General features: G+C 40.3%; 1 protein-coding gene across 7 annotated transcripts in view; it reads right to left on the bottom strand.

The window, feature by feature from the left end:
* The window catches only part of MAST2 (microtubule associated serine/threonine kinase 2), a 306,028-nt gene that overhangs the window by 160,675 nt on the left and 123,801 nt on the right, over nucleotides 1-21,552 (bottom strand). For all 7 annotated transcript variants that reach the window (XM_075935891.2, XM_075935889.2, XM_075935888.2 and 4 more), the window contains one exon: nucleotides 2,447-2,478. In XM_075935891.2, the coding sequence (XP_075792006.2) occupies nucleotides 2,447-2,478 (32 nt within the window). The remainder of the gene's footprint in view (nucleotides 1-2,446; nucleotides 2,479-21,552) is intronic.

Raw genomic sequence — 21,552 nt, 5'->3', positions numbered from 1 at the left:
GAAATCACATCAGGGGCTGTTATTCTTGCCCTTTACAATTTGTGGTTCTGGCGTTCTAGACACAGACTACTGAAGTTCTCTTCACAGTGGTGACTTAGCAGGAAAATCCACTTGATAAGAAGGGTAATAAAAAAAGGATTGAAATAACTGAAGAAATATACTTTACAAACAATTCAGCAATATTCATAGTTACTAAATAAACCATCCAACTGTCAGTGCCTAAAACCCTCAACTCAGTACCATAAGTTTCTCTTGTTAATTCTTAATTTATATTGTATCCACCTCCATACCTGATCAGGAACAGGAAAACACTTTGGGTCATCCCCAAATCCAAATAAAAAATATTTTGTGCAAAAAATCTGAGTTGTTATATTAAGGTAAAGACTACGGATAAGTAATATCCAATTTTTCTTTAACTGCACTGTCTCCAAATATTTGTCCAAGTGCTCTTATCCAATCACTGTCTTGATTGTTCCAAATTATATAAGCACTAATGTTCCTAAAATCTAATACAAAGCTAGTACACTGATGGATAACAGATGTATGATTTCTGTGTTCTGTTTTGTTTTGAATAACTGCATTTAATTCCAAAATATGACTTCAACAAAATGGTTAATTCATGGCTCATTAAAAAAAGCCTTTTGACCTAGTCATATCGGGACCACAGAGAGCTTTCCAAACATTGTTCTTTATATAAAGGAGAAATTTTAAAGAATAAAAATTTAAACTCATCCATTCTAAAGCCTGAAATCTAAGACAACTTCTAAAAGATAACCTGCTTCTGTGAGACACAAACCCTAGGGCATGGTTAACAGTTAGAATGCTATGACTCTGAGCTTATTGTAGGTTTAACCAACACGCTCACTTGTTCTTTATATAATCCAGCCACTTCGCAGTTTTATTCTACTACGTACCAGACCACAAAAAACTAAGCCTAGCAATAGCAAATTCTCTAAGAGATTATCAGTAAAATACAGTCTCCTGAATCTCTGCACACCTAACAAGGTATCTTAAAATGAGTAACTGGCTCACTTTTTAAAGTACTAGATTTTAAGACATGCACTTTTTAGTTTGCTGTTTTGTGGCAATACTTCGTTGGTCTTGATTGTACACCACCATACAAACCCGCAGGGACAGGCAGGGAGAACCTAGATTTTTCACCTCTACATGGCCCACATAGCACTGACCAAGCGTTGTTCCCATCCGTGACTTGACTTGTGGAGAATTTGTTTATTACATCTCAGTACAAGCCCCATTGGGCATTTTATCCAGAGTACAAAGGTTGGGTTTGGCAGCAACAGGGACCACTGTAGGCAGGCTCAACAAAAAAGGCACGCACTGTCGGCCCCTTCAGTGCTCAACTCCCCACTCACTCCTCTAAGTTTCCTACATGTCAAGATTGAACCACATTGGCTAAGCAATAGGAGTAGGCTTGGCTGTCTTCCACCTCGTAAAGTAGGTCCCACGGCTTGCCTTGATACAGCCCACAAGACAAAGCGCTGCCCCACCACCCACCCACGTGGCTAGAGCATGAATGTTGGCTCTTCGCTATGGGGGCAGTGGGGAGCCCTGAGCCTTGTGGGCCAGATCAAAGCAAGCTGCAGGCTGCATTTAGGCCAGAGTCTGCCTGGAGGGAGAGGAGAAAGTGGCTCGGTGCAGGGAAGCTCTGTCCCTGCGCTGTTTGCAGGCTCCACCCTCATCGCTCCCAACTGCAGCCAATGGGAGTGGGCAGGGGGAAGTGCTTGTAAAAGCAAGGTGGTGCAGAGCCACCTGCGCCCACACCAGAACTGCACCAGAATCTCCTGCCCCGTCCTGCTCAGACCCTGCTTCCTATTTACTGCCCAGATCCCGCACCCCCAGCCCGCTCCTGCACCCTACCTCCTGCTCACATCCTCCAGTTCTACCGACAGCCTGTTCCCTGGAAGCCCCCTCTCACACACTGAACCCCTCATTTCTGGGCCCACCCCAGAGCCAAGGGGTCCTCACAAGATCTACTAGCCCAGGACCCCCAGCAAAGTTAATCTAGCCTTGGGGGGAAGCCCTAAAAATCAGCGATCTCCTGCCCCATTGTACTGGAAGGCGAGGGGAGTGAGGTAAGCATTATTCCCTGCATCTTGGGGAGAGGGGGCTACATCTGTGAGGGGGTTTTCTCCTTCTCACTTGGAGGCCAGGTCAGCAAGGATTTTTTGTGGGTCAGTGGTCCCCAACCCAAAAGAGGTTCCCCACCACTCTCTGTTCTACAGAGATGAAGGCAGGACGTCTCTTTCCAAGGTGGCCAACCTGGCACCTTTCAAAAATATTTTAAAAGCACATACAAAATGTCAATGGAAAAAATAAAATATATCTGTGTCTGATAACTCTGTGGAGATTGAACAGTTAAGAATCTGTACATATTTGTGTTGAATCAAAACTTATGGCAACATGGACAAAAAGTAATCATACTTACAAGCTTCCTCTTCTAGGGAGACTGAGTTCTTTCTGGAAAAAAATTCAAACAAAAAATTAGAAAATGACTGAAGAAAGATCTTAAATTAAACTTCCTGTTTATCTAATCTAGTACTATTACTTTGTAAATAAAATATAGATTTTTCAAAGATGCTGCACAAGTTTGTTACCACATATAATATCACTAAGTTTAGGGGTTTTAGTCATGAATATTTTTAGTAAAAGTCATGGACAGGTCACAGGCAGGAAATATAAATTCACAGACCGTGACCCGTCTCTGACTTACAGCATATACTGACCAGTGAGTGGTCAGTGATGGCCTGGGGCTGTTACAGGTGCTTCGGGGAACAGCCTGGCTCCCCACTGAGGCTGTAGTGAGGGTGGCTTACTGCATGCAGCCAGGGCCCCCACTGGTGCTGAGGGATATTAAAAGAGCTGGCAGGCTCCCTACCTTGCTACACATAGCTCTGGGAAGCAGTGACATGCCCCTCCAACAACTTGAGGGGACAGCAGGTGCCCCAAGCATCAGGTCCCCAGCTCCCATTGGCTGGATCGCCACTTCGGATCCAAGGGAGAAGGGAGGTAACCACTTCTGGGGAGCTCCCTGAAAACAGTGCCACCTAGAGACCTCATGTCCTTCTGCACCCCCCTCTCCCGCCTCAGCCGGGACCCCTACAAAACCCAAACTCCTACTGCAATAAGAGAACATCTGTCCTATGTTTGTTCTCTTATGCTGTTCCCTGAGAGATAAATGTGTGCAGTGGATTATTTTATAATTTTTTTTACATACTGCTAGATGTTTGAGAAGTCAGAGTGAAAGAAATGCACCTTGCACTTAAAATCTGTACATTTCACGTAAAACACTAAACCAACGGAACTTAAGAATTTCACATAAACTAATTAAAACACTTAGCACATTAAATTACAATCTAGTACTCTATTAGTGACAATGATGTACATCTGTTAATGTATTGAATATAAATGTTATTTAATTGTAAAGATTAAAAGAGATGGGAAGAGATAAATATTTTTTAATTTCCCTCTCTGATTAGCATATTTACCCATCTCTCTTTTTAAGAAACATTTTACTCTGCTGCATTTTAAATATTTCACCACTAGATGGTACCATCATCCCACTCAGAGTGCATCTTCAACAAGCCTTTCAAAACCATAGGAATAAGTCAAGTGGTAAAGTTAAAAAGAGTCACACACATGTGTCTACAGTATGTTTTAAAAAAAATAGTTCTATTCTGGTTGAATAGGACAATGTGAAGATAAACATCACATTTTAAAAAAATTAGTGGTGTTAAGATCAAATGAAATTTATTCCAACCAGCCCTGATTTAAATCTTTAATTTACTTCCTACCATTTTTTACGGTGATTACACCTACCACCAGCATATTTTCCTATTTGCAATGCTACTGAGGCTCAGAAGTAGCAAAGCAGGTAAATAGGATTTACAATCTAAAATTTGTGCTCAAGTATTAGCAGTCACTCCTCTCAGCTGCTTATTTTGTGTTTCACTCACTATAGACAGATAAACTAGGCTGATCAATTTTATTTTCTGACTTTCATATAATGTCACAATGGTTGTGCTTTATTATCTCACTGCAGAAGAAGGTTTACATAAAGTTTCTCTGAACATTAAAATAACTATGGAAACACATTCACAAGATTTTTAGGTAAGAGCTACATTTTTGCTTTAAATGCTTGAAATGCTACTTTAAATTACAGATAGTTGCATTTTAAAAAATAATAAATTGCATATTAATCATAAAAATGTTAAGGTCACTGAAAAGTTTCTAGATAGTAGTTTAACTCAATCATTTCATCCATATAAATCAAGCATGATTTCGCATTGACACTACACCTTGAAATTTCACTGCTGTTTGCACAGTTGCATAGCTCTGACTGTACTGGGTAAATTTCAGGTGCCAACCATCACATGCCTGAGAATGCACTGCATGAAGAAATACATCCTTGTCACTGTACAAATTGTCAAAAGCTAATCAAAACATTTCACATACATAAAACAAAACAAAAAATCACTGCCACCTAACTGCTCAAGTATACTGCATTCTAAAGGGGTTTCCTTCTTTCTTACTTCTTTATAAGGTAAGAAGCTTTACCTGCGAGTTTTATATATGACACAAAGCTCTCTGGCCACGTCTTAATACTCTATTAGCATATACAAATGTAAATAATGGAATATAGGCAGTCCTAATGAATGTGGATTTATACTTTAATTGTAGTATCTAAGTGCAACATATTTTATTTTAAATGAGTTTTCATCCACTGGACCTACACATTGTAAGGAGGCAGCAACTTGTACTATTTGTACACAAGTTCACTTCCCAATATTGACATACAGGCAGTCCCCGGGTTACGTACAAGATAGGGACTGTAGGTTTGTTCTTAAGTTGAATTTGTATGTAAGTCGGAACTGGCGTCCAGATTCAGCAGCTGCTGAAACTGACCAGCGGCTGACTACAGGAAGCCCGAGGCAGAGTTGCTCTGCCCTGGGCTTCCTGGAATCAGCCGCTGATCAGTTTCAACACTGGCTGAATTTGGATGCCTGAGACAGAGCAGCTGGGGTGCTGCCGGGTTGGTCCAGTAGCGCCGAGGAGTGGTGCCTCGGGACCAACCCGGCAGCGCCCCGGCTGCTCTACCCCAGGTGTCGTCGGCAAGAAAATCCTGGTCTGCACCGGGGGGGGGGGGGGGGCGCACTAGCTGCGCCCCCCCCCCCCCAGACCAGGGAGACGCAGGTGGCGGGACCACTGAGACGCGCCGCGGTCCCGCCCGCATCCTCCGCGGCTTTGCTCCGCGTCTCCCTGGTCTGCTGGGGGGAGCAAAGCCTCGGAGGATGCCGGCAGCGGGACAGCCGTGGCGCGTCTGGGCTGTCCCGCTGCCCGCATGCTCCACGGCTTTGCTCCGCGTCTCCCTGGTCTGCTGGGGGGGCTCCCCCGCCCAGCAGACCAGGGTGACGCGGAGCAGCTTTTCTCGCCCCGGAGGACGCGGGTGGCGGGACCCCGGCGCATCTGGGTGTCCCGCCGCTTGCATCCTCCGGGGCGAGAAAAGCCCCGTTCGTAACTGCAGATCCGATGTAAGTCGGATCCGCGTAACTCGGGGACTGCCTGTATTTAATCATTCAAAAATCCATGATATTCATTTAAAATAAGATTTGTTAAAGAAAGATTAAGGGAGAGGGGAGAGAGATATAGACAGACATTTGGGTCCCTTTTATTTTCCTTCTTGGAGAAAGATGAACTAAGACTCGTGAGAGACGAGTAAGAGGCGATGACATTGCCTCTTATACTGCCCGGCACCCAATTCCCTGGGTGCTCTGCGGCAAGAACAACAAAGGAAAAAAATTGTGCATGCTCAGCTCCCACTGGCAGCCCTGTGGATCTTCCCTTACCACCTCAGCACCTCTCAACCACCAGCAGCCCAGCCAATCAGCTCCACTCCCTCCCAGCACCTCCCATCCACGGCTGATCAGCTGTACAGCAGCATGCAGGAAGTGATGGGGGAGGGAAAGGAACAAGGACAGGAAGAGGAGGGGGAAGGATAGTGCCCTGAGTGAAGTGGTGGAGTGGAGTCCACCACCTCCCAGGAACTGAGGAAGTCAGCACCGATGTTTAAAGGGGTCCGTTGTTTTTTTTCAATCCTCATTTGTACCTATGATTGTAACTTTTTATTTTCCATGAAAACATGTTTCTTGATCATTATCCGCTGTCTGAATTTGGAAATTAACACATTTGAGTTTAGAAAAACATATGGTACATTACATATGGGCTCTTTATGTAACTCAATCCAATATGCCATGTTGACTTAATTATCCTCTATCCCTACAGTAGTCGCTTTCATTCTTTGTGTGCACCTAAATGAATACACTGCAGTTACAGCATCAATAAGCAATATTATTGTGCAAATTCAGCACCTCTGTGGCCTTGACTACAAAAGGGAGATTAATCATGGATACACCGATCAGCTTTTCTATCCATTGGGACACTATATCCCACCTCAGATTAGTCTCCGGTAGGGATGTAAGCATTTCACTGGTTAACAGATTCCTGTTAACTGCTGAAATCTGCTAAAGAGCCCCTCAGGGCCAAGAGCCCTCCAGCACCCTTCCCGCCCTACTCCTACATCCCCACGTAGCGGATATAATTTTCACTGGTTACACAGCTTCTATTTTTATACTTTTTTTTACATCCCTAGTCTCCTGAAATGCCCCTTCACTCCTGACACTACCTTCTTCAGTGGCCACTCAATAGCATACTCCTTCGTCCTGTCCCCTACCATTGCTCCCTTGCTTAACGGGCTGAAGTAAAAGAGCAAACCTCCACGCAGGCTGTAAAGGGGGGACTAGCATGTGTGGGAAACACAGCTAGTGCAGAGGAGAACAGAGCTGGGGGGAGGGGAAAGGAGACTGACATCTCAGCAGGTGATCCACACCTGGACAGCCATTTGAGACCCGCATTTCAGGAGCAGGAGTGCAGACATTACAGGGAATGCGGAGACAGACATTACTGTACAGGCAGGGAATGCGGAGATATGAAAAGAGTGGTGTGGTATTTGGTGAACTAAGGAGCTTTTACAGGCTGAGGAAAGTGGAATGCCCACATTGGCAATCACACAAAGTACTTACATGTGGACTTAAGGCACATTTCAATCAGTTAAAGGACAGAAATTGACTGACATTTCAAGTATCAACAAAACCTAACAGGAAAACCTGGGGCTACTTCATGAAGGTCTGTAGTTACATATTGCCTATAAATCAGGATCGTAGCAAGGCTAAAGGAAGCAAGTTCCATTATGTTAATTATAAAGGCGGTGTTGTTGACTAGACTTACTTTACTACACTAATCCTGTCATACATCACACAAGGAGAACCTGGCAATACATATTCATGCCTTTGTGAAACCGTTCATATTTTAAATGGTACGATGATTAATATAACTGTCATGCTATGACCACCAAATCTGACCTGGTAGTTAGCTTTGGGGATAGTAATTCTTGCATTGTTTCACGAACTCAATAAATCCTCTGAGTAACTATACTAATTATGAAAAATGTTTTCTTCCATGTAAGACCTAACCTCAATTTAGAGTGAACCATCAAAACTGGCACATTGCTTGAGCAATCTGAAGTATCTGTCTCTGAGCACTTTAACTGTCAGTCCATAGATATATTATTCTGATTACCTCAGCCTAGCTCTGTGCCACCTGCTCTCAAGGTCGGGAATATAATCCTCTAAATGCATGTTTATTTTCAGTATCCCCTTACAAAAATGACAGCCTGTCAATTTGTCTAGTTTTATGTCTCGAATTTTTTTTCATAGCTAAAACCTATCAACAATTAGTATAAAGGATTAAGTCAAGTCCCAATGAAGTAGCATAACATGACCAACAACTAAGGTCTTATTCAACCATGTTTTGTCTGAGAATTGAATTACTGAGAACAGAACCATTCTGGAATTGGCCCTTTCAATTGACTTACATTTTCAAAATTGTGATTCATTAGACTTATCTTTACACATACACACGAAAATGTCATTAAACTAATTATCTTTTATTGAAAAACCACCACAACTAGCTTATGGATTTTTTTAGCAATAATAATTTTTAACCTAGTAATCATAGAAGGGCGCAGTGTTTTAGTCATGTTGGGAGTAGGTTATACATCACGCTGTCTCCCTTTAATCACGCTTCATAAAAGCACCATGGAGATATATTTCATCATCACCCTCTCTCAAAATTGCAATTCGTCCTTGAATGTGTAGCTGCACATATGGCACATACCCACAGGCAAAGTAGGATGCTAAAATGTGCTTTGAATGCAGTATAATTTGGCCCTTTCAAATTAACTGAGAATCACCATCACCTTCAGGATGTGCCCAGTTTCTGCCAGCACAGGCAGCAGGATTCCTGAGATTGCCTTTGACCTTGGAACTCTTATTTGGTAAGCTCATCACCATCCCAATGAAGCTACCGAACATGATGCTCTTGAAGCATTTCATAGGTAGAGGGGGAAAACACATTTTGCTTGATAAATTAAGGATACTATTTCGCAGATGTTGCAAGATGAACTGACACTCACTGACCTGACACCATGCACTCATGTCTTAAATTTTTCTTTTGCTGACTATAAATATTTGCTTTAGGGTACACTATCAACCAGCAGGGGATTAATTAAATCTGTTTCTATACATAAACCACTTGCATTACAGAAATGATAATAAGGATTAGAATCTCCAGTTCTCATGAAAAATACAACCTGCAAGGACATCAACTATAATCCATCTATTAGACTGAAAAAAGAAGGAATTCTTTATGGTTTAAGAAAAGCAAAGCTTTTCTTTCCCTACAAGTATCAGTCAAGAAAATGTGCTATTTATTTTTAGCGGAATCTTTATACATGGATATTAAAAACAATATTGTTAAATTTCCTTCTCTCAACAAAAGAAAAAATCATTTGAATTTGGTTGCCAAACTGCATTAACATGGGAATTTTAACATCATATCTATAAGCCGAAATGTTGGGTTAATTTGTGGTATACACGGCAGACGTTAATTTCCACAATTTACTATTTTATAGTAAAGCTGAATAATTAAGGATTATATTGTCATATACTTGATTAAAAATGCTTTAAAGGAAGAAAAATTGCTACCTTAATACCTTCCAACAACACCTAAAATCAGCAATATTGAGAAGATTTAGTCAGCTGCAATACCCTCAAGCCCATACACATTAGAGATGTTTTGCCTGCAATAACATTAATGTATCATTAGAATTACGGGTACCTGAGACCTGGCAGTGTGTTCTCTCACACACTCCTGATGCTAACCACATGCTGAATTACCAATAAACCTGGATTTTCCTCCCCTTACAAAGCCTGCACATCAAGGCCAGCAGATTTGATATTTAGTGGACAAGTACCCTCACTCCTTTAAAGAACTTCTAAAGAAGTCTGTGTCAATTCTCAAAACAAGTCAAGGGCTAGCATATAATACAGCATGAAAGTTTTCAGCTTCCTTTTAAAAAAAATGCACAATGGCTTTAAGAACCCATTGCTAGCAAAACACAGAACTCTCAGGTTTCCCTTCAGAGCTCAGTCACAATGAACTAGGTGGAAACTAGAAAAACATCTTTGTGTTAAAGGGGAGTACCCGACTAGAGCAGCAACCATAGCCAAGCATTTACCAACACTGAGGGTCAGTCATACATTATAGCAAACTGCCTCAATGAGGGTGCAGCTAAGTATCCAAGTCAAACCCAAGTACCAATGGTTCAAGAGCACATCTCAGAAGGTGTAACGGAATTTCTCTTTTCAATTTTTTTAAATACAGCTTTCCCCCTGCCCTCCCAAACAATATCTTATTTTTAAAATTTTAGTTAGTGAGATAAAAATCACAAAGTTTTCCTGGGATGGATTTTTGTTTTCTTGAACAGGTCTCATCCTTAATACTATCTTACACTATATACTATGGATCAGATTGTGTCAGACACAAGTGCCTGCACAGGATACTAAGAAGGACTAAGTTCAGAGTCTCCCTTTTCTGTCACAAAATGTGGGACAATGTAGCACTTTAAAGACTAACAAGACGGTTTATTAGATGATGAGCTTTCGTGGGCCAGACCCACTTCCTCAGATCAAATAGTGGAAGAAAATAGTCACAACCATATATACCAACGGATACAATTAAAAAAAATGAACACATATGAAAAGGACAAATCACATTTCAGAACAGGAGGGGGATGCCGGGGGAGGGGGGAAGGGAGGAAGGAAGGTAAGTACATGAAGAACAAATACTCAAACTATCTTACTCATTACCAAGATAGCTTCCCCAATTATCACCTCTAATACCATTAGCTCACGGACATCCCACTCTCCCAACCTCTAATATCATCAATTCACAGACACTTACCTTCCTTCCTTTCCACCCCCCATCCCCCTCCTGTTCTGAAATGTGATTTGTCCTTTTCATATGTGTTCATTTTTTTTAATTGTATCCTTTGGTATATATGGTTGTGACTATTTTCTTCCACTATTTGATCTGAGGAAGTGGGTCTGGCCCACGAAAGCTCATCATCTAATAAACCATTTTGTTAGTCTTTAAAGTGCTACATTGTCCTGCATTTTGCTTCAGCTACCCCAGACTAACACTGCTACATTTCTATCCCTTTCCTGTCAGACCTCCTCACAGCATGGCTTGCATGCAGCAACGAGAGCCAGGGCTGCACGCTCAGTACATTTCCGAGACAGTGGGCAGAGTTTTGCCCTATTCCTTCCAGGAGTCAGCCAACAAAGTTGAGCTGATAAAGGGGTGGCACAGATTACAGTCAAAGCTGTTTCCATCTAGCACTTTCGCAGCTCTATAAACCAGCATTTCTAATCATCTTGGAAAGCTCGGCTTATGGTCCGATGGGTACAAGCTCAGCAGACTCCCTACCCAGGTCCAAGGAAGTGGCAACATGTCATTGCTGCTCGTAGGTGGAGGAACAGCCACGGGGGTTCTATGAGCTACCTCTCGCTGTGCCCTGACACTAGCTTGACAGATCCCACTGGCCAGGAACTGCGACCAATGGGAGCTACCAGGGTGGTGACTGTTGGCAGAGGCAGCATGAAGAAATGCCTAGCTGCACCTCTACCTAGTAGCAGCAAAGACATGTGTCCACTTGTGGGGAGCCGCCCAAGGCAACCAATGCCTGGATCTACCCCAAAACCTCCTCCCACAGCCCAGCCCCCAGAGCGCCTTTCTGCACCTCAAACCCCTCATCCTTGGCCCTACCCCAGAGCCTGCACCACCTCCCAGGCTTATTCCTGTTAATTTTAGTGAACTGGAATATTTGGCTAACCCACACCCCTCATTCCCAGATGCCATGATAACACAACTGTTACTATACTTCCTCAGGGGAGCAAGGGTCAGGGAAGGAATTGTCTCCGAGTCAACTTCTCAGGACTCTTCCTCTAGGATTAAGAGAAAAGAGTCAGTCTAGTGAGTCCTACATGAACTAAGAAGAAGCAAGCTACTTCTTTTCATACTCAAAGCAGCAGTTAAACAGTTGCTCTCAAAACCCATTTAGCTGATAATATTAAACAGGTGGTTTTTCAAAATGAATAAACCTCCTCTCTGGGCTCCCTGTCAGATTTAAGAACATAAAAAAAGTAACTTGACTGTGCCCTTTAACTTTAATATCACCCTGCTGAATCTTTAAAGACCTCCGTAAACTAATTTACTAGAAAGGAAATGGAATCAACTTGAGTGAAATGCTGAATGAAGAAATTTTGCTGCAATACATTTCAATAATGTCCTACTTGTACCCAACAATATGACCACAGCATGTCCAAAAACAGGTCAAGTTAATTAGAAAGACCAACAAAATTCAGAGTTACATTTTGAGTACTAGCACTGCCACGTTTGAGACACAAGATGTTTGTTATCTGCTAAGCTTCTTTATGCAATAGATTTTGTTTAGAGAGAGAAATAGTCCCAAGAAATCAGTATAGGTAATGGAACACAAATGTTTAAGAGTAAAATTCATATTAATTCACTTGAGGAGGAGAAGTTGTAGACATGTGGCCTACATACCATAGACACAAAGGCTGTGTCTAGACTGCATCCCTCTGTCAACAGAGGGATGCAAATGAAGCACATTGAAATTGCTAATGAAGCCGGGATTTAAATATCCCGTGCTTCATTAGCATAAACATGGCCGCCACTTTTTTTTGACACTGAGTCTTGTCGACAAAAAAAGCAGTCTGGACGCAGATCTGTCGACAATAAACCCTTTCTTGAGAGATCCTGGAAACCTCATTTTTTGAGGAATACAGGATCTGTCGAAAAAGGGTTTATTGTCGACAGATCCGCGTCCAGACTGCCATTTTTTGTCGACAAACCTCGGTGTCAAAAGCGGTGGCCATGTTTATGCTAATGAAGCATGGGATATTTAAATCCCGGCTTCATTAGCAATTTCAATGTACTTCATTTGCATCCCTCTGTTGACAGAGGGATGCAGTCCAGACACAGCCAAATGCACAGAAAAATTGGAGTAGGACTGGTCCTAGATATCTTTACAGAATCATAGAAAAGTAGAGCTCAAAGGGACCTTACAGTAATAAGCATACCTAAACCATCTTTGCCAGATGCTTTTCTAACCAGTTATCCAATTATGAGAATTTCATACCACCTTAGATAACCTGTTCCCTTTCTTAACTACTCCAACAGTTCGAAAGCTTTTCTTAATATCCAATGTAAACCACCTTTGCTTCCCACTAAGCCAATTACTACTTGTACTACCTTTGAAGAACAAATTGATCACAGTCTTTTTTGTAATAACCTTTCAAATCCAAAAATGATTATGTCCTCCAGATTCACCATGCATTATTCTTTTAACTTTTCCTCATAGGTAGGGCCCTACCAAAATCACAGCCATGAAAAACGCGTCATGGACCATGTAATCTGGTGTTGCTCCATGAACACTGGTCTTTTTGGAGCTTTCACCCTACTCTATACAGATTTCATGGGGGAGACCAGTTTTTCTCCAATTAGGGGCCTAACACAAAAGGGTGTTGTGGGGGTCACAAAGTTATTTTAGGGGATTGCAGCATTACCACCCTTACTTGTGAGCTGCGTTCACAGCTGGGAAGCCAGAGAGGGGTGTCTGCTGACTGAGCATCCAGCTCTGCAGTCAGCAGCACAGAATTAAGGGTAACTATTCCATACCATGTCATCCTTACTTCTGTGCTGATGGCTGGCCATAGCTTGGCCTTCAGAGCTGGGCTTTAGGTCAACTGCTGCAGAGCTCTGAAGGCAGCATTGCCACCATCAGCAGTACAGAAGTAAAGGAAGAAGCACTGCAGTCCTTCCCCTCAGAATAAGCTTGCGACATTTCTCCCCGCCCCATACGTTCTCCGTTTTGTGTCAGGGTCCCAGAAATTACACCACTGAAATTTCAGGTTTAAATAGCTGAAGTCATTACATTTACCTTTTTAAAATCCTAAGGCCATGGAATTAACCAAAATAAACTGTGAATGTGGTAGGGCAGGTTTTCTAAACCTCTTTTGTTGTTGCTGCTGCTACTGTTGATGCTCTTCTCTGGATTTTCTTCGATTCGTCCACATCTTCCTTAAAGCATGATGCCCAAAAATGGTCATCTAGGTCTTGGCGCTCTTGTTAATACAACCCAGAATGACATCAGACTTTTCCACAAAGGCATCACACTGTTGCCTCATATTCAATGTGTGATGCACATTAAGCCCCTAAATCACTTTCTACACTACAGCTACATATCAGTTAGACCACCTTTCATAAAACAAAAGGAAAAAATATGTAGCACTTTAAAGACTAATAAGATAGTTTATTAGGTGATGAACTTTCGTGGAGCAGACCCACTTTTCCACCATTTATGTTTGGGCATTTGACTTACTTTTTCTGCACAGTATTGAGAACTTGTCTTTTTTGAATTTCATAATATTGATTTCAGAGCAATTCTCCAGTTTATCAAGATCTTTCTTGAATCCTGTCTGTCATAGTGTTTGCAACCCCTCCCAGAGTGGTATCATCTGCAGAGTTGAGAGTCTCCACTCAATCATTCAACTCATTAATGAAAATAGTGAAAGATTACTGGATCCAGGACAGACTCCTATAGGACCCTACTTGATATGTCCATCCAGTCTGTCAGTGAAATACTGATAATTACTCTCTGAGAGCAGTCTTTCATCCAGTTATGCACCCTCTGATAATCATTTCATCTAGATCAGATTTTCTTAGCTTGCATATGAGCGCGTCATATGGGACTGTGTCAAAAGCCTTACTAAAGTCCAGATATATGTCAATCAAACCACAATGATCCAATACCAACGACTTAAAAGGAACCATATAAGATTCTATCTACTGCAATAAAGCTGCTACCATATGCTAGCAACAGATAATATAAAAAATAGATGCAGAATAACTCTCTGCATGTAAAGTCAGGGCCACAGTCAGATAGCAGCAGCATTCAAATCTGAGTATTTGTTGAGTGTGCCTGAATGTGCACCAAACCCTGTTCACTGTACTCATACAATTAGTTCTTCCAAGTAAAAGAGAGCACTTGCAGAGTGTGCTGCATTAGATCATATGTATAATTGCATGGTTACTAGTTAGTGCTGGTCATACATTGCTATTATACATTATCAATACTTCCATATTTTGAATAATGTGCTTAGTTCTGGCAAAAAAAAAAAAAAAAGACACGTGAGCAAATTAAAAGGTTTCTTACACCATTTTAGCAGATATCAGCTAAAGCAAGCTACTGGCCAAAAGGAAATCTCTTAGGAAAGTTATAAGTGCCAAAAACGGGGTGTACAGAAGGAAAGTGCCTTCACAGAGGTTAGTGCAGTGCTGCTGTGGTAATGCTGTTAGAAACTGTTCCTGAAATTATTCTTTGCCTTGTCTTGTACAGAAAGTTCTTTCCTTCAAGACTGGACATGCAACAGTCAAAAGGAAATTGTGACTTCTAAAAATGCCAAGACGATTACAAATAAGCAAATACTGGTAGTAGTATCAATCTAGTGTTAAGCCATTTGTCTTTTGTATTGAACATCCCTAAGAAGTTGATCATTTCATTGCTTCCAATGACATAACAACAAGTAGCTGATACCCAAATTATCAGGCTGAAAAGCTAAAAAGGTGCAACACATTTGAACCTTCATATTAGGTAAGCAGTGACCTCAAATTTTTTTTGAGAGAGAGTCTGCATGCCTTTTAAAATTTTTAACACACAGCTATTTTATGGAAGAAAAATGGATACTAAATCTACACAGGAGTTAATTTTCATTCTGTGCATTACCATAGATACCATATACTGTACTAAAATCTCTGATTACAAAAGAATATCACATTGAAACATGTGAGCTGTACTAGTTCCTCTTGCATTCTACCAGGGCCAAAGCACCTGCAATGTCAGTACGGAAAGAATAGGATTATCACATATCAATTAGCAGTAAAAGTGGTTCTATTTATCAAATCAAATTCATTTCTTTTTTGGACCAGGACTAGTTAATATAAGGAGTTTGGGAAGAGACAGGAGAGCAAAGTAACTGAACTAATTTTCTTTTCTTGTACAGTACCATGTAAGCATTTCATACAACTCTTGCATTGATAATGTAAAGGTAAATGCTCTTACAGCATCAACAGAATCGGATTTTAAAAAATGTATACTCCTATACTACTTTAAACAGCCAGAGACAAAGAATCTTTTATAATCTACAGTCACTCAATCTCCTGCCATCTCCCTTGTAGGCTGAACAGTGTTAGTAATAAAACAACGGCAACTTTGCTACCTTATTTTCCATGGGCCAGATCATACTGCCTAATGGTAAAACTCATGAGAGGATCCAAGGAAAGGAAATCTCTAAAGCCCATCCAAAACCTTCAGCTCAGGAGAGTTCTTCCTCCTGCATGGAAACAGTTGTAAATCTATTCCCTGTGGATCATGGGGAAAATACTTACAGAAATTGAAAACATAAGTAATCAATTCTAAATGATACCTAGTAATTGCTTCTAAAAAGGAATTCTAATCATATAAAGCTCCCTTGTCTTCATCTAGTTCATGAATAATGGCTTCTGTAATCTCACAAGGCATCCATTAAGCTCAACAGTTAATTACATCTCTTCTGTATGGGCATAATTTACAGGATAGTAAATGTATTCTTTGTTCGCTCACTTAGTATATGGGCTATCTTAAAGCTATTCCATCCTGCCTTTATTATATTTCCAACCCAAGAAAACAAAGAAAAATAAACAAAGTCTGGCTTCTGCTTGGGGCATGGGAACAGTGTTCACTATAATTTTGGGAAATGTGCAATGATGGGCACCACACAAAAACCTGAACAGGTGAATGAACAGGGATTATTAATATCTTACCTATACCTGCAGACAGCCACTGGTATGTTACCTCCTTTTTCCAATTGTCTGTGTTAAAAAGTATGCTTCTAAGAGTTCAAACTGTAGTCATACTAAATTCTGAATGCATCTTAGTAATATCAAATTGAAAGACGAGTCCCAGTTGTTTCATTCTTAGTCAATATTACCAGCAAAACAGAAGATCTAAGAAAGTTTTACACTTTTGGATTATGTATATAGCAAAAGTAAAATACCAATATTTTGAAAAATTGAACACTTCCTATAAGTTAATATTTTTAACTGAAAACATATTATTCACTTAAGTGGGAAGATAGTTCCGAGAGTATTTAAATTATTAGACTGCAGAAGTTAAAAACACTCAATTTGCAGTGCAATGAAAATCTCATTTTAGAGTTAGTTTTGCAAAATACTAAATGCTTTTAAACTAACAAAAATATTACACTGAATTGTGACTTCTCTCCCATGAGAAGCACAGACATACAAACCTATCTGTTGAATGGTATTTTACTGAACTAAAAAAAAACTCCCTTTGGCATCTGAGACACTTAAAAGTTCTCCATAATTATTAAAAAAACTTAAAAAACAACAAATAGTCTAGAAGCACTTTAAAGACTAACAAAATATGTACATGGTATCATGAGCTTTCGTGGGCACAGCTCACTTCTTCAGTGGGTCATCTGAAGTGGGCTGTGCCCACAAAAGCTCATGATACCATCTACATGTTTTGTTAGTCTTTAAAGTGCTACCAGACTATTTGTTGTTTTTAAGTTTATCCTGTAGACACTAACTCGGCTACCCCTCTGAATCCTTTTTCCATAATTATTGAAATGCTGCTGAGACTGGAAAATTATAATAGCCCATGAACCATTTCCTGGTGTTAAAATGAAAAAGCTTGAATCAATTTAATCTTAAGGGAATAAAACATCTTGTCACTTTCACATACGACTAGATTCTGAAGGTGAAATACAAAATGTCAGCTGCATAGATGTGCTAGGCCAAACTTGTAGGATTAATTTACAGATCAATGTGAGTGCGGTGAAAGGTTTATATTGGTGTGTGTAGCAGAATCTTCAGACTTATAGGAGGCAGAATTTATCTTTGGAGAGCAACACTTATTGCTTTAATAGTCATTCAAAATAAAAGCCAACTAAACTGGGGATCACAGCCATTGATTCACCTTGTACCATGTCAGATTTTTTAGACAGCTGAAAGGTACATTTGGATCTACACGTCATGTGTTTTGCGATGCACACTGATTTTAAGGTGTTGGACCACTAAAGGTTTCTTAAATGAAAAAAAAAGTATCACATACCTCAATAGTTTTATACATTTTGTATGAGGAGGAATAGCAGTTTCTGAACTATCCTATTGAATACTGTAGGCTATTTCAGATTTACATATTTGATGTCAAGAAATCATTTTCAGAGTTCTGGAAAATTATTCCAGAATCAAATTCTGGTGGAGTACAGATCTGAGAAACTGCAGGCTGCACTTAATGACTTTTCAGCTACAATGAGTGATTAGTGGGTTTCACAGTGGACTGATACAATCAGTTGATTCTATTACAAGGCTGTGTTCTATCTAGGACTTGCATCTGTGGTGCTTAATTACACTGGAGGGATGGGGAGGAGAGAGAAAGACAGACTGTCTTGAAACCATTTTAAACACAAAATTAAACAAAGAAAATTCTCAAACCTTCAGTCTGGTTTTTCTTACAGTACTTCAGATAAGGGCAACCACTGACTTCATCAGCCATAGAATCTTTCCAGAGATATCAGGACTATCTCCATTCTAAAGGCTGAATCAAATTCCATCGTCTTTCCTCCTCCTGTACCTTCCCCATCCTCTAGATTTAGGGAAACACGCTATTCTGAAGTCAAAATGTATATTAAGAGACCATATGGAGCAGTCCCTTACTGGAGAGGGGAGTTGAGGAGAGCCTCCCAATGAAGTTAATACCAAGGAGAGCTTCCTGGTGAAGTTAATACATCAGTAATGTAAGAAACCACATTTCTCATTTTTAATTCTTCACTGTAATATAAAGTTGAGGCCCAGATTTGTAAGGTATTTAGTTCCTGACATTAATGGGATGAATGGCAATCAGTACCTCAAAAAATTGTGCCTTTTGTTTATAGAGTGTCTTTCATACATTGTAGAAGTGACACTAACACCAGAATTTTAGCCTGTGCTTCTCCTTTATAGCTTATAGACTACGCCAAAGTTCCAAAGAGGATATGCAAATTCTGCAGAAATGTGCATATATTCTGCTGATCGCACTTTTGAAAGCAGTGCTTAGAAAGTAGTTGGGACACATTTTTTTGGCATATGCGCCCCCTTTTTCGAAAAGCCGCTCTTCCTCAAAAAATGAGGTTTACACGACTTTTCGAAAAAACCGCGTCCCGACTACTTTCACTTTCGAAAGCACTGCTTTCAAAAGTGAGATCAGCAGAAGATATGCAAATGTATGCAGAATTTGCATATCCTCTTTCGGAACTTTGGCGTAGTCTAGACAAGCCCATTCACTACAGAAAGTTACATTTACTGGCAATACTTAGTATACACCACGTTAACAGCAATATTTTAGTGCAACTTCAGAATAATTATTATTCACGGTTAATATATTACATTTATAAACATCTAAATACACAACAATATCTAAAAGCAAGATACACAACTCAAAAGAAAAAGGAAATAAGATGTGCATATACAATAGGTTTGCTATTGTTGTAACCCTCTTCAGTCCCCTACTTCACCAACGCACTTTTCTGCCTCTTGAGGTCTTATATCTAAGATTGTAACTGCCAATCTTGAAATATAGGACACATTAAGTAGGGAATATTACCACCGGTGGCACTTCTTACAGTGGCCTATTTTTGGTACAGCAGCACATGTATCAGGGGTGCTAGAACCGCTCAGCTCTACAAGTTGTATTAATAATACTCTCAACAAAAAAAAAAAAACCTTAAGACCATGGTGTCCAATACACTAGCGACATGTGGGTATCTGGCCGGTTGAGTGTGGCTAGTCCGCTATAGCAGTGGCCACTGTAGTGGCTTTTGCTTCAGAAATGGTTGGACACCACAGACTTGAGAAATATTTCCCCCTCCCCCATAACATTATGTGTGGATGTTTGAATGTGCCCTGATCATACACAATATTTAAAAAGCAAAAAGTTCAATACAATTGATGATGGAAATCGAACACTTCCTCCTAGAGACTCAAACAGAGATGATCCAAGCATTACCTTTACTATCACTTGGCTCTTTGATCAGAGAGTTTACACTATTCCGCATAAAATAAAATGTGCCTGCTGTCTTCACCATCCACCATGCCTTTTGTGAGAGTGTGTATAAGCACTTCATACACATTGCTGAATCCTTAATCCATATTTAGACACTTCTGTTTTCATCCTAGCAGAGCCACCACAAGATGCAGCTGTCAGCTGCACTACTCAGATTTTTCATAAGAGCAGGTCTGTCTTACCAGTCTGAACCAGTAAGAAGAGAATTTATAGAATCAGATGATCCAAGCTAACATCTTTCATTCCATATAGAAAAAAGGTTCGATTTGTAGTTCATTAATTCACCTTGCTCAGACAAATAATTACAAGCTTAGTTATCATAGGCCTTTATATTTGCTTTGATTTGTATATAAGGAAAATGCACAAAGGAGTTGTTTGTCACCCAGATTTAGAAGTGTTTGGAATGCTGAGTAATATTTTGCATCATTTTTTTTTTAGCACCTAAAATGTGATAGTAAACTCACTTAAATACTGTGAGGATACCTGGGACTATTAAATTCAAAACAAATCAATAACCTTAATAGGACGCTTTCTAGACTTCAGTTTCGTTTTGTTTTGTTTTTGTTTTCATACAGACTTCAATAGTTGGTTAAATAAAGGACAAAGAGCAGTGGCCAACACAGAAATTACACACACCAGCCATATTCTGATCTCAGTTACAAAAAAGAAAATTCAGAATAATTTCATTGAGGTCTCTAAGCTTATTCCAGATTTATACACAATAGATGACATTTTAGACCTTGGTACAGTTTCAAACTCTTCTCCAGCACACTCTGTTCCAGCAACATCCAGGGTCCAGCATGATTTTAGTGAGATGGATGTCCACTTATGATGGGTGTAGCCAAATTTCCTACAGTCCCATAAAGTTTGTTTACAGCCACCAATCATGGTGCTCAGTGTTCTATGCTGTTTAGTTCCAATTTATCCCTAAATGTCTTCTAAGAGCCCAGTAAGCAGTGCAAGTGTTGGTAATGCTGCTGGACAATATTGACCACCCATGGCTTGGCAAATTCTCTGGTCCAGCACCGGTCAGCTTACAAGGGTACCGGACTAAAGAGGTTCAACCTATAAGCAAAGATTCATTCAATATTAAATATTAGAAGAAACTGAAGTTATAAATAAACCTTATTTATACTGGTTCAGTTTCTTGCAATCACTGATTCTGTACTTATCTTATAAACAGTAACGAATTGTCACTCCTGATAATGACAAAGTATAGAATTAGCTCCAGTCTGTCAAATAGTCCTTCTAAAGAAGCATTTACTCCTCTCTGTCGAGCTTCATTCTGACAATTAAAAAGACGCAAAAACGTAACAGGACTCTAAAGCTATCATCAGAGATTTCATGAGGAAAATGAGAGAAAAATATTGTTTCAAAGAAGAGAGAAGGCTTTTAGATTCATGACATCCACGGGCTTAACGGCAGGTAAGCGATTAAAATGCTATATAAAACTGTGAAAATGTATCTCTATATAGGGCAAGAAGTTCTAGCTCCAGCTTGAAAGTGTTCACACAACTTCAGAAGTAGTATGATTTACATACAAAGAAAAGCCTATCCTACTGTGAATATAGGAATGGATATACTGGGTCAGACTGAAGTTCGACTAGCCCAGTATCCAATCTTCCAACAGTGGCCAATGCCAGGTTCCTCACAGGGAATGAATAGAACAGAACAATCAAGTGATCCATCTCCTTGTCACCCATTCTCAGCTTCTAGCAAACAGAGGCTAGGGGCAACATCTCTACTGACCATCCTGGCTAATAGCCTTTGCGGGACCGATACTCTAAGACATTTATCTAGTTCTTTTTTTAAGCCTCTTACAGTCTTGGCATTCACAGCCTCCACTACATAAAAGAAAAGAAAAATACATTACTGATTTTTCCAAGTGCGTG

Source organism: Pelodiscus sinensis, chromosome 9 (assembly GCF_052426305.1).
Source record: "Pelodiscus sinensis isolate ZL-2025 chromosome 9, ASM5242630v1, whole genome shotgun sequence".
Taxonomy (NCBI): domain Eukaryota; kingdom Metazoa; phylum Chordata; order Testudines; family Trionychidae; genus Pelodiscus; species Pelodiscus sinensis.
The sequence above is the reverse complement of the archived record's forward strand: the minus strand, read 5'-3'. Positions and strand labels throughout refer to the sequence as shown.